This window comes from Trachypithecus francoisi, unplaced genomic scaffold, assembly GCF_009764315.1.
Source record: "Trachypithecus francoisi isolate TF-2019V2 unplaced genomic scaffold, Tfra_2.0 Lachesis_group0, whole genome shotgun sequence".
Classification (NCBI taxonomy): domain Eukaryota; kingdom Metazoa; phylum Chordata; class Mammalia; order Primates; family Cercopithecidae; genus Trachypithecus; species Trachypithecus francoisi.
The window spans coordinates 69,967,571-69,988,410 of NW_022681453.1; the positions used below are offsets into that span (position 1 = coordinate 69,967,571).

Sequence of the window (20,840 nt, forward strand, 5' to 3'; positions counted from 1 at the left end):
TAAAGAGACTGAGAATTCAGCAATGAATAGAGTTCCTGTCCTTGTAGATTATATTGGGTGAAGCAGACAACAAACAAACAAGATTATTAAAATAATTGAGTATGTTAATGACAGAATGCTAAGAAAAAAATACAACAAGGAGACGGATTTTAAAATGTCGTTTAATTTTTTTTTATTTTAGAAGGATGATGTTAACTGCCCAAGGAGTTCACCTTGCCTGCTGCCTCAACAGAGCCAATTCATCAAGACAGGGGAATTGCAATAGAGAAAGAGTAATCAACACAGAGCCAGCTGTGTGAGAGACCAGAGCTTTATTATTACTCAAATCAATCTCCCCAGACATTGAGGGAGCAGAGTTTTTAAGGATAACTTGGTGGGTGGGGGGAAGCCAGTGAGCCAGGAGTGCTGATTGGTTAGGGAGGAAATGATAGTGAGTCAAAGCTGTCTTCTTGCACTGAGTCATTTCCTGGGCAGGGGCCACAAGATCAGATGAACCAGTTTATTGATCTGGGTGGTGCCAGCTGATCCATCCATCCTGTGCAGGGTCTGCAAAGTATCTCAAGCACTGATCTTAGGAGCAGTTTAGGGAGGGTCTTGTAACCTCTGGCTGCATGACTCCTAAACCATAATTTCTAATCTTGTGGCTAATGTTAGTCCTACAAAGGCAATCTAGTCCCCAGGCAAGAAGAAGGTCTGCTTTAGGAAAGGGCTGTTATCGTCTTTGTTTAAACTATAAACTAAGTTTCTCCCAAAGTTAGTTCAGCCTACGCCCAGGAATGAACAAGGACAAGGTCAGGTTAGAAGCAAGATGGAGTTGGTTAAGTGAGCTCTCTTTCACTGTCTCAGTCATAATTTTGCAAAGGTGGTTTCAATGGTCAGTTACGACTTAGATGACATATGAGAAAAGGTCTTTAGAAGTGAAAGGAGAGCTATGCAACAATGTAGGGAAAGAACAATTTTAGTGTTCCTGAGGGAAACACGTTCCTGCTTATTCAAGAAACATTGAGGAGGTCATTATGGTGACAGCAGAATGACTGAGGGGAAAAACAGAAGATGTGGTCAGAAAGATAATGGGGGACTAGATCCAGTAGGGTCTTGTAATCAGAATAAGGGCCCCACACAAAGGGGATTCCCCACTTCCTAATCCCCAGAACCTGTGAATATATTACCTCCTATGGCAAAGGGGAATTAAGGTTGCTGATGGATGCTGTTCAACTGATCTGGAAATGAGGTTATTCTGGATTATCTGAGTGAGCCCAGTGTAATCACAAGAATCCTTAGATGTGGAAGAAGGAGTGTGAGAAGGGCTTGGCCTGATGTTACTAGATTTGAAAATAGAGGAAGGGGACCATGAGCCAAGGAAAGTTGGTGGGCTCAAGAATCTGGAAAAGGTAAGAAAATGATTCTCCTCTGGAACCTCCAGAAAGGAACACAGCCCTGTCCACACCTTGATTTTAGTCTACTGAGAATCATGTTGGACTTCTGACCTCAAGAACTATAACACATTTGTGTTGTGTTATGCCACTAAGTTTGTAGTAATTTGTTACAGTAGCAATAGACAACTAACATAGGCCCTGTGATTTATAGTAAGACCTATCCTGAGTGATTCAGGAAGCCATTGGAAGGTCTTGGACAGACCTGATCTGACTTCTTAGGATCATTGTGGATGCTGTGTTGAGAATAGACTGTAGATGGATTCCTTCCTTCATGCAGCCTTTGGCTTTACTTTTCCGTATTTTATTCATTTAAGATTATAAAAATATATAAGTTCACATTTTTAATAAATCAAGGTCTCTGACCTGTTTTGTTGCTGGAAGTGAAAGTGTGAACTGCAGTTTAAATTAAACTTCTATGGAAAACACCTCAGAATTGAAAAATACTGAGGTAACTGCCTATACCCCAATATATAAAATCGAGTGAATTAATCTGAAGCATATTACCTTTAATGAAAACTGGTAAAGAAACTTGTCAGAACATTTGAAAATTATATTCCTTATAAAAATGAAAATACAAAAAATTTTCAGGTGACATATAAAATGCTACTTATGCTATTGCCTTTTTCAAGTCCTAAAAAACATAGTGGTATTATTTTAAATTTGCTATTTGAATTAATTCTGTAGCATTTCATTACAATGTTCCCTGCTTAGAGAGTAACTTTACCTAAAAATAAATTAGGGCTTCAAGAAAAAGAGCTAACTTTTCCCAAAATGAATGAAGATGGGAAACTTTGACAATATTCACAACAGTGATAGGGATTGGGCTATGGGGAGGAGGATGGGTATTGCTGTTTAGCTCCTTGTAAATCCTATCTAGCAAGGGTTGACAGAGGAGTGGGAAGAAAGATACATAAGAAAGACAGTAAGATATCAATATACCTAGGTTATGAGTTAATCCAGAATTCGAGAGTGTTGCTTTAAAATATTAAGTGGCTTATTTATGTCAACATACAATAAACACTTGTTGGTTTGCTTTCCGTCTTACTGTAATGATGCCACTATTTTCTCCTCCATTCCTTTATTATTTTAGAGCTTTTCTTGACATTTTGCAATGGGGGGGGGGGAGAAAAATTCCTCCAAAATTTTACTTCTAAAAGGACTAAGCTGTGCTCTAGACTATATGTTGTCTCTAAGCAGCTGGGTTAAAATATATACAGAATGAGTTACTGGCTCAAACAAGGATCAAACAGGTTTTTCCTAACTTTAAGAACAATGCTCTTGGCCGGGCGCGGTGGCTCAAGCCTGTAATCCCAGCACTTTGGGAGGCCGAGACGGGCGGATCACGAGGTCAGGAGATCGAGACCATCCTGGCTAACATGGTGAAACCCCGTCTCTACTAAAAAAAATACAAAAAACTAGCCGGGCGAGGTGGCGGGTGCCTGTAGTCCCAGCTACTCGGGAGGCTGAGGCAGGAGAATGGCGTAAACCCAGGAGGCGGAGCTTGCAGTGAGCTGAGATCCGGCCACTGCACTCCAGCCTGGGTGGCAGAGCGAGACTCCGTCTCAAAAAAAAAAAAAAAAAAAAAAAAAAATAACAATGCTCTTATAAAACACTCCATAGACAAATACAACCAAACTTAAATGCAATTAACCTTTAATTTATATACACGATGAAGAGGGATCTGAGGTATAAAAAACTTAAAATAGCTAATTCAAAAGTAAATTATACTTGGCATTGGAAATCCTTATAATTCCCTACATCATTTTTCTTTCTTATGTTCCTCCTAAGCTAATAATAAAGTTAATTTTCCATTCTTGAATGCAGATAAACTGATTGTGGAAAGAAGTGGTCCAGCATTTTGATGGGTTGAGGAGAGAAGCTTGCCTAGGATTAAAATGTGAACTTTAGAAGTTGACTTATTCTTCACGGCATCAATGTTTTTGAGTCAAAGGTGCTATATAGCAGAGTCTCCTACCAGGGTTCCTCATTCTGATCATTCCCCTCTCCATTTCTTTCTTGGTAAGGTAGACCAACTACAACTCCCTCAAAGATGAGGGTGGGACCAATCTCATCCAAATCTTATAGCTTCTGAGGTGGTGTCTGGGTGTGGTAGTGATGGTGGTAGGGCAGAGGTGGGATAAATCTTTAGGAGGTAAGTACAGTGTTACCCTCAGATAGCTTTAAGACACTATCATTTATACTTTTTTAAAAGTTGGTCTAAAAAGAGATAAAAGAAAAAGACTTCATGGTGTGGTAGAAAAAACTATATGGTAAATAAGACCCTGGTTCCAGGTGTCCCCATTTACATCTGCAATCTCTGAGGTGTCTCTTGATCTTTCTGAGACACAGTATCCTCCTGTGTGAAGACAGGGTCATCATCCATGCCTTACCCATCCCCCCTGGGTTTGCTGTGAAGATCAAATCAGATGATAGGTGTGAAAGTACTCTGAAATGTGTAAAGTGTTATACAAATATAACATGTTGTCTGTGTCTTTAGTACTCAGAATACTTAAGGGATTTAAAGAAATCATTTTGTGCTCGTAAAGCAGATTAGGATAAAAGAGTTGGTGAAACTCATCATTACTAATAAAAAATTACTCAAAGTATATGCCAATGGTATTGTCTCTATGAATTTTTTTTAAAAACCACACTTCTTGTTTCCTGGGAGAGTGTCCTTGGAAGCCTCTGTATACAGCACTTGGAGCTTCCAGTACTCCTGATCTGCCTTCTTCTGGTCCACCAGCTACCATCTGCCCCTATGACTCTGGGCAGCTGCATTGCCTCCTTAAATCTGATCATCCTCACTCTCCCTGCAGAAGCCACACTTCTTTTTCTATTGAAAGGGCTCCTCCACTGAGCTGTGAGCACTGTCCTCTTAATGACTCAGTAGCTCTTGTCTGGCAAGGCAGAATTATCCTTAGGTGACAAAGAGGCAGAACTCTTACCTGCTGATTCATGATAGTACAGACATAGCCCATATGCAATTGGAACTTATTTGGGGTCAGGGGTCATTTTTTTTGGTTTAACCTTAAACCCGGTGCCTTACAAAGTGTAGGTACTTGGTAAATAGTTCTTAAATTGATGTGATAAATATATCAGATAACTTGCTTTATCAGGGCTTTAAGCTCAGATTAGTAGGTTATTTAAAGGATAAATATTCTGTCTCTATATTTATATCTGGGATTATAGTGACATGAAGAATTGCTTTGAGTAGCTCCTATCACTTGACAGCGTCCTTGTTTTTCTTATATTGCTTACTCTTATACCCTGCTTAGGACCGGATTAGACTGCAGGAATATGTACAAGAGAGGGTGAGAAATTGAACTGGATGGAAAAAAGAAACACTAGTCCTCACCCTGGAGTTTAAAAGAATGAGAATGAGCCTCGTGATATCATAGTTGGAAATTTAAACTTGTTATTAATGTGAAAAACTCTACTGTCACATCATTTATTTCTTGCCATTAGAGATCTGGTAGGGAATTCTAGCAACTTGGAAGTAGTGAGCAACGTTGAGGCATCTCTAATTCATAATAAAAATGTATCCTTTCAGGATATTCTTGTTAAAAATTATTAACATTTCTTAACGTTTCCTTTTTTTACCTTAAAAAAATAACATCCACATTTTCAAAAGAGAAGTACATTCATAACTCCACCATCTTGATATTTTAATTTTACATATATCTTCCAATCCTTGTCCAAATGTATGTTTAAAAATATTTTACATATTTTTTCTGTGCATATTATTTTTGTTTCTGAGTTTCCCTGGGAGTACTGTATTTGCCAGATGAGGGCTCAATTTCTGAATGGCTCCGAGAATCCTAATTTATGCTGCTGCAGAAACTGACCAAAATGGGTTGGCATCCCCTGGGCAGGTATGTCCTCAAATTTAGAAGGCTCAGTTTGGAGGCTGAAGCAGGAAGTGACTATGAGCTGTACAATAACGAGCAGAGTCCAGTGTAAGGCAATAAAGATAGTTTTATAAGAAAAGATGTAGGTAGATACTTAAGTAAAACAATTTCAGATGCTAGGAAAGTCCTTCTTCCCACCCAACCCAAACAAGAAACAACAACAAAAAACCCAACTAAACAACCATTACAATAAATGCACCTCTCCCACTAGTTAACATGTATACTAAAGGTCAGTTTAAGAAAGCACTAACGTTTAAGATGGAAAACTTAAAATATTAGAAGTTGACGTAAGGTTTACAAAAGGGGCAAGAGAAGATGGCAGTCTCTTTGATAGGAATGGGGAGTTAGCGGCATGGTACAGCCCCTATCCACTTTTCAAGAAAGAAAGGTGAAAAGGTATCCAGGAAACAGCACAAAACCAAAAAAATTGTAAAATTAGGAATTCCTAATTTTGCCAGAGTCAGGTTCTTTCAGATTATTTAGGTTTTATAAGAGAGGAGTGAAAAAGAAAAAGCCAAATATAAATTATCCGAAAACTGCCACAGGAAAGACTCTTGCAGGCTCAGGAGGCGGCTGTGGAAAAGTCATTCCTAGAGCTCTCCAGGATGCATCAGGCCGACCACCTGTTTGCGGAGGCGTTTAGAGCAAGGAAGGGGCCCTAACTCCGGCGAGGAGGGCGCCCGCCCCTCGGTTCCTGGAGCCGGTGGAGGCGTGCTGGGGAGCGGGCGGCGCGGTGCGCAGGTGGCGCGGGCCGCGCCAGCTGCGCGCCACGCTCTGCTCCGCGGGTGGGCCGCCAGGCGTCGCGCTGGAGCCGCGGTTGCCCTGGAGACCGAGCGGGGCGAGTGGGCGGCGCGGCGAGGAGCCGAGCTGCGGCTGAAGTAGCCGGCGTGAGTTGGGGGGAGTGGCTCCCCGGGCGAGGGGTCGGCTGGTCCTGGGGCAGGGCTAGGTGGCCGTGAGCTGCGGGGCGCGGCTGGCGAGCCCGGAACGCGTCTGGTCACAGCTCAGCGTCCGCGGAGCTGGGCGGCGCTGCAGCTGCACTTGGCTCTTCTGTGCGTCCGACGGTCCCAGCCCCGCGCGGAGGACAGCGGCCCGGCGCTGGGTCCGGGAGGACCAGGCTGCCCCAAAGAGCGCGGGAGAGTCACGCCCGCGCCTCTACTGCCGCGACCGGGAGCCGGGTAGGCGGCAGGCGCGCTCCCTGCGGCCCCGGGATGACTTCTCGGCGCTCCCCACTGGCGCCTTTGCTGCTCCTCTCTCTGCACGGTGAGTAGCCCCAACCTTTTCCTCCCAGTGGGGCCAGGCTGGGTCGGCGGGCCCGGGGTGAAGCTGTTTGGGGACAGCAAAGAGCCTCCTTGCTTTGCCGAGGGTCGGGAGTCCAACTTTCTCAGGGGCCGTGTTCGTTGCTGCGGCCGAGGCTCGCGCGCACCTGCAGCGGCTGCTTCCGCCGCCCGCGCAGCCCAGGTGTTCCTCATTAGAGAGGTAACTAAACTCGCCCCGCTACCTCCGGTCCCAGGCTGGGCCCCGACTCTCACCTCGCTGCGCTACGGGGAATGCAGGATCGTTTTTAGATAACGAACTCCCTTACTCACTGGTCCAGTTAGAAACTGTAGTTAGAACCAGTTGTCTTTACTAGGCGGCCCTAGGAAAACTAGAAGTGCTTTTAAAATCATTTGGAAAGCTTTCTAGCTTTAATGTAACCTTTTGGAAGCCTATACACGTTTTGGCCGAAAATGATCTTTATTTAAAAAAATAATTGTATACTGTGTTTTACTATATTAGAAAACAATAGTTTATTTATACTCTAGCTTCATCTCCAGATGACTTAAGTTGGCTCACAAAAATACATAGAATATAACAATATTAGAACAAAATAAATGCCTTTAAATTTCTTGTTAACAGTTTTAAAAACATCTGTTTATAAATTTAATTTTCTGCTCTCTGCTTAATCTTTCTTACATTTTATTTTCGGTGAATAGCCGTCATATTAATTTAGATCCTGATTTTCATCCTATACAGTGCTGTTTGTTTTTTGTGTGTGCGTTGTTCTGTGCAATCCAGTTTTCTGTCCCATTTATTTCTGAGATTTACTGAGATTTTTTTCTAAAGGGTGTTATTTAAAAAGTGGGTTCAGGATTTATGGAACTTTGTGATTAACCCTGTTTTTTTTTTTTTCTGGAGACACCAGCATGTTTCCAGTCATTTTATGGCCTTATTCGAACTGATTTTGAAGTAACCTAATTCTAGCCAACTTAAATTGTGCAGATTCATTGAATAGGGGAGAAGAGAATACGAGAACTTTTTATATGTCTTCTCCATAGAAACTAGTGAAGCTGTAATCATCAAAATTACAGGTAATTTTCTAGAGTTCAGTAGGTATATTTTTAGTGATGATGTGCAGACAATAACATCAATATGTACATTATGAACTTGTGCTTCCAAGTTCATAATGTACATATGAGATGGCCAGTTTTTCTCTCTGTCCTACTACTTTTTAAGTGTGAAATAAGAGGGTAAATCGCCTTTTTATGAAGTCCTTGGACACAGCTCTAAATATTACCAATATTACAAGAGCGGCTCAAATTTTTGGTAGAACAATCTATTATTAAAGTTGTATATTATAATAAATGCTACTATTTTTGTAAGTAGCGTTTATGTATAGTTTGTTTTTGAAGTATTAGGCAGTACTTTAAAAGAGTTGATATAATTCGCAGAATCAGCCTTGCAAGGTCATCTGATTTGTTCTTTTTTTCTTCAGCAAAACTATTCCCAAGCCATACAAGAATGTTTTTAAAGACTTCCAAGGACATCTCAGTCTTGGCAATAACCTGTTATGTAGAGGCATTTTCCACTTTCAAAAACAGTGTTCATTTGTTCAACAGATATTTACAGAGCCATCATTCTGCATTTGAGTATCTGGTGGGGAAAGGTGGTGGTGGAATACAAAGGTGTGTGTGTGTGTGTGTGTGTGTGTGTGTCTGCAGCCCGTAAGGAGTTTGCATTTTTAAAACAGGCTATAAGCATGTACAAATAATTTATGATACAGTGAATGTATGAGGAGTTCTATTTGTTAATGTAAGTATCAAGTAAGACTTCTTGGAGAAGTTCCTTTTTTTTTCTGGGCATTGAATGCGTAGGGTATGAATTGGCTCAGATGGTAGTGGATGGGCTTTCTTAACCAAAGGAACAGCCTGAAGGAAGCATGTGAAGTGGAGCAGGCAGGGGTATACTCTTGAAAGGCCAACCTGCTAGAGCAGGAGATGTGTGCAAGGGAGAAAGAGCCAAAAAGTAGTTGGGGGCAAGATAGTAGAGAATCTTGAATGCTGTGTTTGGGCTTTATTCAGCTGGCCATGGAAAAAGTACTGATGTTCAGTTTCCTTACTGTGGGTGGGGGGAAAGAGGATGAACAGTTAGCGTGCCTGTTTGTGCTAGCACACCTATCTCCAGGAGAGTACTATGCCCTAACCGAATTTTATTCTTGAACTAGTCAAGGGCAAACTTGGTTTGAATGAATTACGGTTCATCCCCAGAACTTTCAATGTGGAATAGCAGGAGGGGTGTATATCTGAACAAAGTTGGCTTTATTACAAAGGGGTAAAGGGAAATGGATGTTAGATAAATAACCAATAGTAGTGGCCACTACAATGAAATAATACACCAAAGGTACAAATAGAGGGTCCTTTCAATAAATGAAAGAAAATCGATGTTAATAAATTTCTGTTTCTATTTGTTTTTTTTTATTTTGTTTATATTTGTGGAGTAACTTCAAAGGTAATTTGAATTGAAAAGCTGACTTCTTTATAGTTCTTCCAATGGGTTAGATGTAACTAAAGTGTTTCTTGTACTTGTGATTCCTTGAAATAGCACATAACTTTTCAGAATTTGAGAAAATGTATAAAAAGAAAGAAACGACCACATAAAATGCTATGAAAATGAAAAAAGTCGTGAACCTTTTCAGTGTTACCATTATTAAAAATTTATTGTAAAATCCAGTTTCTCAGCTCTAAATTGAATACTGTAATTGTTTTGGAAGGATTCACCTGTCAGTAAAAATCTGTAGTTTAACCTACATGAAAGGTGACAGCTACGGGATGAAAATTTCAGAGACGTTGAGCCTAATACACATGTATATTCAACATGGACTCTTCAGGAAGCAATTTAAATATTAAATTACCAAGCACTTAAAAAGCGTTATGCTTGGAGCTATTGTCAGACACTAGGTAATGATGCCAGGGGTAAAAGTACTTGTTTCGGCTTCCCCTCCCCGGATAACAGCATGTGGCACATTTTGAAATGTGTTTTCACACTTTCATAGTGGAAAGATTTATAATGAAAATTCTCATTTGAGTCTTCATACTTACGCCATGTGATTTATTGTCAAACAAGGTGATGTGCTGGTGCAAAGGATTCTTTAGTTGCAGTGAGTAATACAAAACAAGGGACAGGAAGTACTTACTGAGCTGGGAGAAAGTACAGAAAATGGCTTTCCCACTAAGGCTTTTCATCCGTAACTACTTAGTTAGTTAGTTTGTTTATTTATTTATTTGAGATGGAGTCTGGCTGTTGTTGCCCAGGCTGGAGTGCACTGGTGCGATCTTGGCTCACTGCAACCCCTGACTCCCGGGTTCCAGCAATTCTCTTGCCTCAGCCTCCCGAGTAGCTGGGATTACAGGTGCCCACCACCACCCCTGGCTAATTTTTGTAGTTTTTGTAGTTTTAGTAGAGACAGGGTTTCACCATGTTGGCCAGGCTGGTCTTGAACTCCTGACCTCAAGTGATTTGCTCGCCCCAGTCACCCAAAGTGCAGAGATTACAGGCCTGAGCCACCACGCCTGACCCCATAACTAGTTTATTTAGAATAGGGATTCCAAATCTATTGTTACCTAGACTAAGGATAATTTTTTATACTCTCTCAACACTTAATTATTTTAGGCAGTTTGAGGAGGGTTTGCTGAATTTCTGTTTTCTAATTTACTTCAAGTGAACACAGTCATCTCAACTTTCTCTTTCTTTGTTTGGTGAGGACTAGCTGGCACTAATACATCTCATCCCTGCATTTTGGGAACTGCCCCCACACCATCTGGAGGATCTGAAATCTTCTCTTGATCATACTTTGTGAGCAACTGGCTTCAGAGAGGTTGTTGGTTCTTGGGTGGTATTCAAAAAGCCATCTGATTTGAGCTGAATTTGGTCTTAAAAGTGGAAAGTTAATTAGTTTACTTATTAGTTAAGCCTATCTTACTAAACCATGGAAGGATTTTTTTTTTTTCTGTTAATGTTTGGGTAATTAATTTTCTGTGTACCTGGTTTTCTGCCACTCAAGAACAAGACCAAAGTAGTAGTTTGCATTTGTAATGGTTTTAAATTGTAGAAGTATGAAGTTAGCCGCAGAGAGAAAATTTGTTTCCAATTTGCAAATAGTAGACTCAGCCAATGATCTACCACATCATCATTGCCTTTATCAGATATTATATAGGTACAGTATGACTCTGCCTCACTCATGTATTACAGAAAGGGTCATATTTTGATAAGTGTCACTAGAATATTTACAGAATAGAATAAAACCCATACACATTTGCTGTTATGAGCAAAGTGTGTTCAATAAAAAGTTATTTGAAAAAGTCTACTTACTGGTTTGTTTTCATTTAGCAGTTAACTCTGTTGATCTTGAGAGAGATATAAGCTGACAGTGTTAGAGGACACTTTTATTTAGAAAAGGATTCCTGGAAAGAAACCGAGATCCTAGAAGAACCGAGTTCAGAAAATTCTTGTATCACGTAGAGTTCCTTGGGAAGATCTTCAGATATTTAGGTTAACGTTAGCAGCCATTAATGGTAGTAGACTGGGGTTTAGGGTTGGAATAGGTGGTTAAAGTATAATAGGTTTGTGGAAACCTATGCCAATTTTTCACTGAGGGTAACAAATATGTAATAAAATACAATATGACTTTGTGAATGTAACTCTAATGTAGTGAGGCCACTTGTAGGCTGGTCTTAAAAGAATTATCAGTTCAATATTTTTAGAAATTTAAGTTTAAATATTTACCAAAGTCTGTTGAAGATCCCAACAATGGAAACATAACAGTGTCCTAATTTAGAGAACCCCTTTACTCACTTTTGCCCAAAGTTTCACTGTTCACAGCAGTCACACACATAAAACCTTTCTCTTCTGTATTCCCCTTAATGATTGTTTTTTCTTTTTACTTGTCGTCTTCTCCTTCCATTTTGGAAGATGTTATGTTCCTCTGCTAGTAACATCAGGTTCTTCTATGGTAATAAATCCAGTCCTGGTTCTTTCCAATTACTCAGCTCTACCCATTTCAAGGATTGATATTTACAAAAAATTAACCCTGGAGCCAACCAGGCAGACAGAGAAATCACCATAGAAGCTGAGCATTGGTGGGGGTATGTGGGAGTGTGGGCATAGTTATATGCTAATATTTTCCCCTTGTTCAATGAAGTTAACTTTATAATAGAATTCTCTTTGTCCCCCTGTGCTTGCACTCTTTCTCTTTTGCTCTCTCTCTCGCTGTCTCTCCCCCCTACCTCTCTCTTTCTCTCTCTCTCTGTGTGTGTGTGTATGTGATCCCCAAAAGGCAGTACCATGTCTGCCATGCTGGGCACTATAGTAATGCTCAGTAGACACTTGTGAATGAAGGTTTACTAATATAGGTGGTACCCCTGAGAAGACTGTTTTTTTTTTTTTTTTCATATTTTAAACTTTTTATTTTGAAGTATAGATTCATAGCAAGTTGCAAGAAATGTACAGGAAGGTCCCATGCACCCTTCACTCAGCCTCCCCTGATGTTACCATTCCCCAAAACCAGAGTACAAAATCAAAACCAGGAAATTGGTGTTGGTATGCCCACAGAACTTATTCAGTGGGCAGAGAAAATTCAAGTGCATTTTCTTTTTTAAAGAAAAATAAAATTTTTGTTACAAGTTTCTTTAGGGATTTGGTGTGACTATGTCAGCTTCAACTAATCTTTACACCTTGGTAAATATTTTGTGAAACAGGTGATGGAGATCAATTTTCGTAGTTTTTTTTTTCATATTTTGTGACTTCTGTGGAAGTTTATTCAAAATTTCAATACTTACAGATCTCTTGAAATAGATTTTTAGCTTATCTTTAATCCTAAATATTTGAAAATTTTTTTCCTAAGGAATTCTGAAGCTTTTGCTTTATGTTGTAAGGAATGATCTTTGACTTTTGGCAATTTCTTTAGAACCTTGAAGTTTGCCATTTTCATGTCTGGTGTTCTTAGTCCTGAGGGACCTGTATGTTAGAACTAGTCTCCCAAGGATGGAGAAAATTAGTTAAAATAACATCTTTTGTAGCCTAAGGCTACCCTCTTTCTCCCTACGTTACCATATACAAAGTACTGCAGACACTTTTCTAGAGATAGGAGCATTAACTATAAATCAACCTTATATTGGGGGAGTTTGGCATGACTGGCAGTTATCTGCCTCTCCTATTCCCTTCCCTCCTCCTGAAGTCTATGTATTTCCATTCATAGTTTATCCCAGACATGATTTATACCCTTACGGACCACACTGTCAGTCTGAAGTATTTATACGTCTCTCAAAATGTCAAAAGTAGTTTGCTAATCATAAATCCTGCACTATATACTTAAAGATGACTTAACATCAAACTTCAAGGCTTAATACTTCATCTTTTTTTTCTTTGGGCCAGGTCCATGACTATAAGGTATAGAACTTCTTTTAGCCCCCATGGGTCAAGATCATCTGCCAGAACACAGAATACATGGCAAAAACGGAGGCTGTAGTACTGTAGTAAACATCGCTTCTTGAAGAGTATATTCAAATCAGGCTAACATTTTAGGCTTTTATTGGTTAAGAAAGTTTATAGTACAGTCCACTTATGTATATTGCCCATGTGTAAATACAGATAGCTTTGTTGATCAAGACTTAAGGCAGTATGCAGGGCATGTGAAAAATTGGTTAACAGTGTACTGCAAAGATTCTTAAACTTCCTGGCCTTAAAGATTACTGGGGCTTTAAAGATTATTGAGGACTGCAAAGAGCTTTAGTTTATGTGGATTATGTCTATCGATACTGTATTAGAAATTAAAAGTGAGAACATTTAAAAGAATCTATTAATCTGTTTAGAAACAAGACATACATTACATGTTGGCGTAAATATTTTTATGACAATTAACGTTTTTTTCCCCAAAACTGAATAATATTAGTGAGAGAAGTGGCACTTTCACATTTTTGGGACCCTCTTTAATGTCTGGCTTATTAGAAGACAACAGATTCTCCTGTTTGCTTTTGCATCTCATTTATTGTGATATGTCATCTTGGTTTGGTGGAAAATGTGAAGAGTATCTGGTCTCACATGGATACATAGTATTTTGATAGCATTTTCAGATAATTTTGGATATTCATCTTTGATATTCTACTAAAGCATGATATGCAGTAGTTTCTTAAAGACTGATTGAACCAGAAACCATATCAGTGAACACTTCTACTTGTTATATTAAAATCCATTGCTTTATCTTGCACTTTGAATGGATCTTTTACTCATGCATGATTTTTCGTAAATCTATGCATTGATCATTGGAAAATATTGGTTCACTTTGTTACACAGATCTTACAAATGTTAACATATTACGTTATGTAACATTTAAAAATTATATTTATCAATATCACCACTGAGATAATCAGAATAGTCTTTTAAGTATTATGAAGCTGTTGAGCTCACAATGTCAGATACAAGTTTTCCAAAATTTTAATATTTGCTTGAATTTTATCATTGCCCACAAATGACTGTCAGTTATTTCACTTGAAGTGATGGTCTCATTTTGTACTGTTTTGAGAAAATGTCTGCTAAATATATAAGTTTGAATAACCATAGTCTGTGAGTTGTTCATTCAAGTAGATGTGAAGGAAAGTGGTTAGTTCTTTCAGCCTTGAGCTCAAATGATTGCACCAGTGTCTTACTTTGGGATGACCATTTTGCTTCAGTATGCAGCATAAGTCGTTTTATACTACTCATTTTGTCACACAGAATATTACAAAAGGTCAAGATTTAATGAAATTATTATTACTGTTTCATCAAAGACATTCTTTAGTGAAACTGGATTTTTTTTCTTTTTTAACTGTGACTACATGATGGCAGAGACTACAGTGACTACTAGTACAGTCTAATGCCAAGGCCTTGACCTGTGTTAAGGTGCCAACAGTTTCACCCACTACTGCTTTTGTACCATCAATGCACATGTTAGCCCAGGAAAAAAGGGATAAAACTCTACTGTTAGTAAGCAAAGTAGTTTTTACTACACAGACTTTCCGAAAGGGTCTTGGGAATCTGCATCAGCCCATGGACTATACTTGAAATGCTGGTATCCGTAGTAGAATGTTGGATTCTCTTTTTTTTTTTGAAATTGCTGTAGAGATAACTAGCCATACAATAAATCTGTGCTATATGGGGTGGCATTAAATGGAATATACATGTGTTATTTTAAAATAAAAAAGGAACTCATTTCAAATTCATTGTTTTGTATTATAATTTAAAAACACGTAAAAGTAACATTCTAGGGTAAAAACTCAATGAAAAAGTATTAAGAAGTTTTTTAAGAAGAATTTTTGTATTTTTAGTAGAGACGGGGTTTCACCATGTTGGTCAGGCTGGTCTCAAACTCCTGACCTCGTGATCTGCCTGCCTTGGCCTCCCAAAGTGCTGGGATTACAGGTGTGATCCACTGTGCCCAGCCTAATATAGACATCTTATCACATCTGTTACATGGATCTATCTCATTCTTTTTAATGGAAGTTTAGTAGTTCATAGCAAGCATGCCATAATTTTTAGCTGTTTCTCCATTATGCACATTTGTGTTGTCTCTCATTTTTTGATATTCATAATGTTTTAGTGACCGTCTTTGTACGTATACCCTATACATTTGTGTAGATATTTCTGTGGTCTAGCTTGCCCAAAGTGCAATTGTTTGGATGTACACATTTAACATTTGGGGGGAGACAATACCATTGTCGTGATTCAAACCCAATATGTCTGACTATACAAAGCCTATGTAAAAGTTCATGGGCTTTGTATAGTCAGACATATTGGGTTTAAATTATGACTCATCATTTCTTTGCCCTGTGACTTTGAGAATGTTATTTAATGTCCTGAGCTTGAGTTTTTCTTGTGAAACGGAGATGGTCTTCTTACTGTGTTGAGAAGTACTAAATTAAATGAGAACTGTTATCTGTAAAGTGTCTAGCATAGTGCCTGACTGGCAGCAAGTGCTCAGTTAGTGGCAGTTACTGTTACAAGGATTGATCAGTCCCAATTTTTAAGTCAGGAGATGAGTCTATTTAGGGTGTGCCACTGGAGCTGTGGCCTAGGGCATATCATGTAATTCTCCAGGCCTGCTTTCATTTGCAAAATGAGGGAATTAGACTAGGTAATCTCTTGTTCTTTTCCAGTTCTATAATCTTGTGATTCTTTGACATGGTTTCCAGTATTGAAAATATTTGTAATAAGATAAACTGGAGATATTATGTGACTGGTTTTAACATGTTTGTAAAATTTTTCCTAAAATAGTTACTTGACTTTTCTCTCTCCCTCCCCCACCAATATAATAAAATGTTATAGTAATTTCTGTCCTCAGCATTAAAACTATCTCCATCTGTTGTAGAAAGATTACAAAATGTCATTCGAATATAGTCTTATTTTAAACATTTATTTTAAAATTGATTGCTACTCACTTTGACTTAGGCTGTGTACATACCTATTTTTTCTCTTCAGTTCTTTGTATCACAGACAGATCTTGTATGTATCAGGAAAGGGTCAGTTCAAAGCAGGCTGTAAGTATGACAATATCTTCTTTTTACCTCAATCACTGTATTCTAATCCTTTAACTTAATTTCTGTGATCTTTCTCTGCTTTTCTCTGATAATGAGCTTTCTTTGTCTTAAGCCAAGCATTGATGTCTAAATTTTAGCTATATTAGGTTACATGATAAATATAGACATTTTACTAGCGTTATTATTGATTAAAAGGGAAAAGCTTGTGAGCTTAAAAAAAAAAAACAAGTTTTAGGCAGGGATATAGTGATACTTAAACTGAAAGCTTTGGAGGGGTGTGGTTAGGGCACATCTTAATTTTGATATCATTGATTATATCATCAATAGTGTTGCCTAGCTGTTCTTTTTTTTGCATTTTCATGAGAGAGGTTGTTTTTGCACAAAGCCAGGTGGTCTCTAAAATTGATAGAATTAATTACATTGATAACACTTAAATAATTCTGAGATTCATAAACTCACTGCCTAGTATTTTATTTTGGTAAGTAGAATCTGTTTTCAGGTCATTGAATTTTTCCGGAAACAACCATACTGATAAGAGATGCTTCTTGAATTTTGTACTCCAAAATATTAATAGTAAAAGAAATTTAAACATGATTCATTTTCATGAGAATGTTTTCTAAATTGTGACTTTTGATTCTTTCTAATTTGTTCATTGTCCTCAGAACAGGACAAGTTTTAGTTGCCTGTTGATTAATATGTATTTTCATTTTCAGTTTTAACATTTGCATTTCTTTGAACAAATTAATTGTGCTCTTATCCTCCCAACCCCTTACTCCCATCGCAGTTATTTTGAATTTAAGGAGTTGAGTTATCTTTCTCATTAATAAGAAAGTATAATGTTGTGAGTCACAGGGAGCTGGACCAGTAAGGTCTCTTAGAGCCCTTTAATTCCATAATGTCCTTGATCTGATGAAGCCGCTCGGTAAATCTCTTCACAATTTCCATGACCAAGCCATCTGCCTGCATTAAAATAAATCAAATCTGCTTACTCCTTCAGTGTCTAACAAATATTCTATAAACTGATGATGATGAAGACCATGAACACAAAAATAATTTGCAGTCTTCAGCACTTCCTTTTGAGTTCTCAGCTCAGATTCTCTTGACATAGTGGGGGTTGGCATGTCAGCTTTTTCTTCGACTTGAGTGGAGAGTAGTGAAGTCCATTCTCCTAGTCATTTTTATTATATTTGTCCCAACTGTGGCAAGTGAACTGATTCAGCTTTTTCATGTTTAGGTTAAACGTCACAAAACTTTACTTTTTCTTCTACTTCATGTATGTTAATTAGAGAAATGCACATAGATTTATCTAATTTTATATGTGGCAGTTTACATATGTGTAAACTGAGTGGGGGGGTGCATACATGTGCATATGTGTTTTTAAGTCTCTGGCAGACTGATTTGATATCTGGTTCAGGTTTCTGATATTGTCCAGACTTTAGGAACTATGTCAGTTGTAGCAGCACTATGCTGTAAAAGTACATGATCCCATAGCCCATTTGTAGGCAAAAATAGTTATTTTTTTTAACATCTTGAAAAGCATTGAATTTTTGAAGTATTTCTTCTTCGTGATCTTCTAACTATCCTTTCTTTCCTCACCACATTTGTTTTTCCTTTGAGATGGACTCTCGCTCTGTCACTCAGGCTGGAGCGTAGTGGCGCGATCTTGGCTCAGAGCAACCTCCGCCTCCCCGATTCGAGCAATTCTCCCTGCCTCAGCCTCCTGAGTAGCTGAGATTACAGGCATCAGCCATGACACCTGACTGATTTTTGTATTTTTAGTGGAGACAGGGTTTCGCCATGTTGGCCAGGCTGGTCTCGAACTCCTGACATCAAGTGATCCTCCCGCCTCAGCCTCCCAAAGTGCTGGGGTTACAGGCCTGAGCCACTGTGCCTGGCCAAAGAGATTTGTTTTTTTCTAGTTTTGGCCTGTAATGAGTAATGCTGCTGCAAATGTTCTTGTGTGTGTCTTTTGATGCATATCAGGATGAATTTCTGTTGGATATGTCCCTACGAAACAAATTGCGTATGTTGAACTTTAGTAGGTATGGCCCATTTTCTCAAGTGGCTGTGCTGATCTTTCTCCCACTAGCAGTGTATGAGAGTTTCATTTCCTTTACATCCTTGTTAGTGAACACTAGGTATTGTCAATCTATTTTATTACTTCAGCCATTCTGATAGGTGCATAATGGTATCTCATTGTGTCTGTGTGTGTATGTATGTAGGTGGTTTTGTACTTCCCTGATTACTAATGAAGTTACACACCTTTTCCCCTTTTTACTCGCATTTGGGTATTGTCTTTTACAAATTTTCTATTGAAGTCATTTGCCAGTTCTTAAAACAACTTTGTTGAGATATAATTCACAAATCATATGGTTCACCCACTTAAAGAATACAGACCAATCATTTTTGGTATTTTACATTATTTTTAAAATTGTGGTAAAATATATATAACATAACATTTACCATTTTAACCATTTTAAGTATATGATTCAGTGGCATTAAGTACATTTGCAGTGTTGTGCAGTTATCACCGCTATTTCCAACACTTTTACGTTGCCCTAAACAGAAGCTATAACTATTAAGCAATACCTCCCAGTTTCCACCTAACCCCTGGTAACCTCTAATCTACTTCTTATCTCTATAAATTTGCCTATTCCACATACCTCATATAAGTAGAATTAAACAACATTTATCCTTTGTGTCTGGATATTTATTTCACTTGGCATAGTAGATTTATTTCACTTACCATAATGTTTTCGAGGTTCATTCATATTGTAGCATATACCAGAACTTCATTTCTTTTTATTGCTGAATAATTTTTCATTGTATGAATATACCACATTTTATATGCTCATCTGTTGACGGATACTTGGGCTTCTTGCCAGTTTTTAAAATTAAGGAATCAGTGTCCCCTCCCACTCCCTTGGTTTCAGTGGGTTTAAAAAACATGTTTGTTGAAGTACTGGCACATTATTGTTTATATGTGTTGTAAAATCTCGTACTCTGTGACTTGCTTTTTTACTTTCTCAGTTTGGCATCTTTTAAAGAACAGAAGTTCTTAATTTTAAGTGATTCATTTAAGCAACTTTTTTCTCCTTTACTAGCATTTTTTGTGTCTTGACTACAAATTTTTTGCTTTTCCTAATATCATAAAGATATTTCCTGTTATCGTTTGTAAGCTATACTGTTTTACCTTTCATATTTCAACCTACAGCCTATCTGGATTTCATTGTCTTGTGTGCAATGAGCATTGGGGGTAAGGACAAATTTTTTTTTTTTTTTTGTGATGGCTGGCTTATTCATGTTTAGCCTTTTTAGGAAGATAAGATGTGGTCTTACACTTTGTTTTACCTGTAGAATCTAGTATAGTGCCTTATATATGGTGAGTGATCAATAAACTTTTATTAATAAATAAATCATGAAGACTCATCTCCCAAAAAACACATAGGGTCCCAAACAGAATTCTATATATGAATGCTATATAAGCATTATTTTTTTCCTCCTTTTGTTGTCTTTTTCCTCTTCCTCTGTTGTCACCATCATCTTTATCACTATCATATCCTTTTACTTCATTAACATAATCTTCATCATCTGGAGTTGAGGTTAAGTTTTTAATCTCACAATATTAATTTTTCTATTATATAGTAATTTGTTTTAAAATAATCATTTTAGTTTTAAATGGCCTTTTACATTGTTGAATCCTTTGCATTGTGTAACCACTGCCTACATTTGTATTGTACAAGGGATTTTAACCTGTGACCAAAAGATGGTTTTCGGGGAGGTCATAGAAATTTTATTCCAAATTTAGTGTTATATGCATTTGACATTTTTCGTTTCCCCGGGGAGAGTGTCTCATCAACTTTTAAAAATATGTTATTTCATTTTCCAACAAACTATTGAGAACCTATTCTATATACACCACTGTGAGTTATAAAGAGATGTTCAATATATCTGGTCTTAAGTAACTTTATACTTATATAACTACAGTTGGAATCATGACTGTAGTTACAGTTTGGAGGTGTGTGTGAATCAGGAAAGAAGTAATTGCAGAATACTTATTGTCAGGATTGTGTGGGGAAACAGAAGTATAGATATATCATAGTTAAAATGCCATGTGGAAGAAGATACAGCCACACAGCTAATAAACTTGTGTATTGCCTGTCTGGTCTTTACCCCAGCCAGTGAGGCATGGCACATTTGATTCTTATGTATTCAGTGGTTTGTAAGGATGAAAAGAACAACTGAGGGTTTATTACGCTCCAGGCATCTGGGGATAGAAGGATGACAAATGTGGATGATCCAGTCTTCAAATTTAGACTAAACTTCTATGATTTACTCTGAAAGACAAACATGACTTAGCTCATTATGGTGTCTATGTGTTACATTCGTGTAGTGAGTGAAGTGTAATTTCCTGCTCAGTTCTCATTCTTTTCTCACCAAGCCATTCGATTTTCCCTGGTAGTATGTATTCTTTGGAGTATGGTTCTTTGGAGTCTGCACGCTGTGCAACTGTGCATGAGTATGTAAAAGTGATGACATCGAGGCAGTGACAGAAAACAGGTGGAGTCTGAGGCAGTGCACCTGATTACTCAGGACTACATGAAGTGTATGAGGGACCAAGCAGTGTCTGTGTGTCCTTGTGAGGGGATTGACAGAGGCCTGTGTTACAATGT

The 20,840-nt window shown here is 38.2% G+C and overlaps 1 protein-coding gene across 6 annotated transcripts in view; it reads left to right on the plus strand.

Annotated features, from left to right (window-relative positions):
- IGSF11 (immunoglobulin superfamily member 11) overlaps positions 1-20,840 on the plus strand; it is a 227,645-nt gene that overhangs the window by 94,151 nt on the left and 112,654 nt on the right. For 2 of the 6 annotated variants that reach the window (XM_033211174.1, XM_033211175.1), the window contains exon 1: positions 6,140-6,604. The exons of 2 other annotated variants lie outside the window; for them this stretch is intronic. In XM_033211174.1, the coding sequence (XP_033067065.1) occupies positions 6,553-6,604 (52 nt within the window). In that variant the 5' untranslated portion in view covers positions 6,140-6,552. Of the gene's footprint in view, positions 1-6,139; positions 6,605-20,840 lie in introns of those variants that run through there. 2 more of the 6 variants (XM_033211173.1, XM_033211178.1) reach the window with 2 other exon arrangements.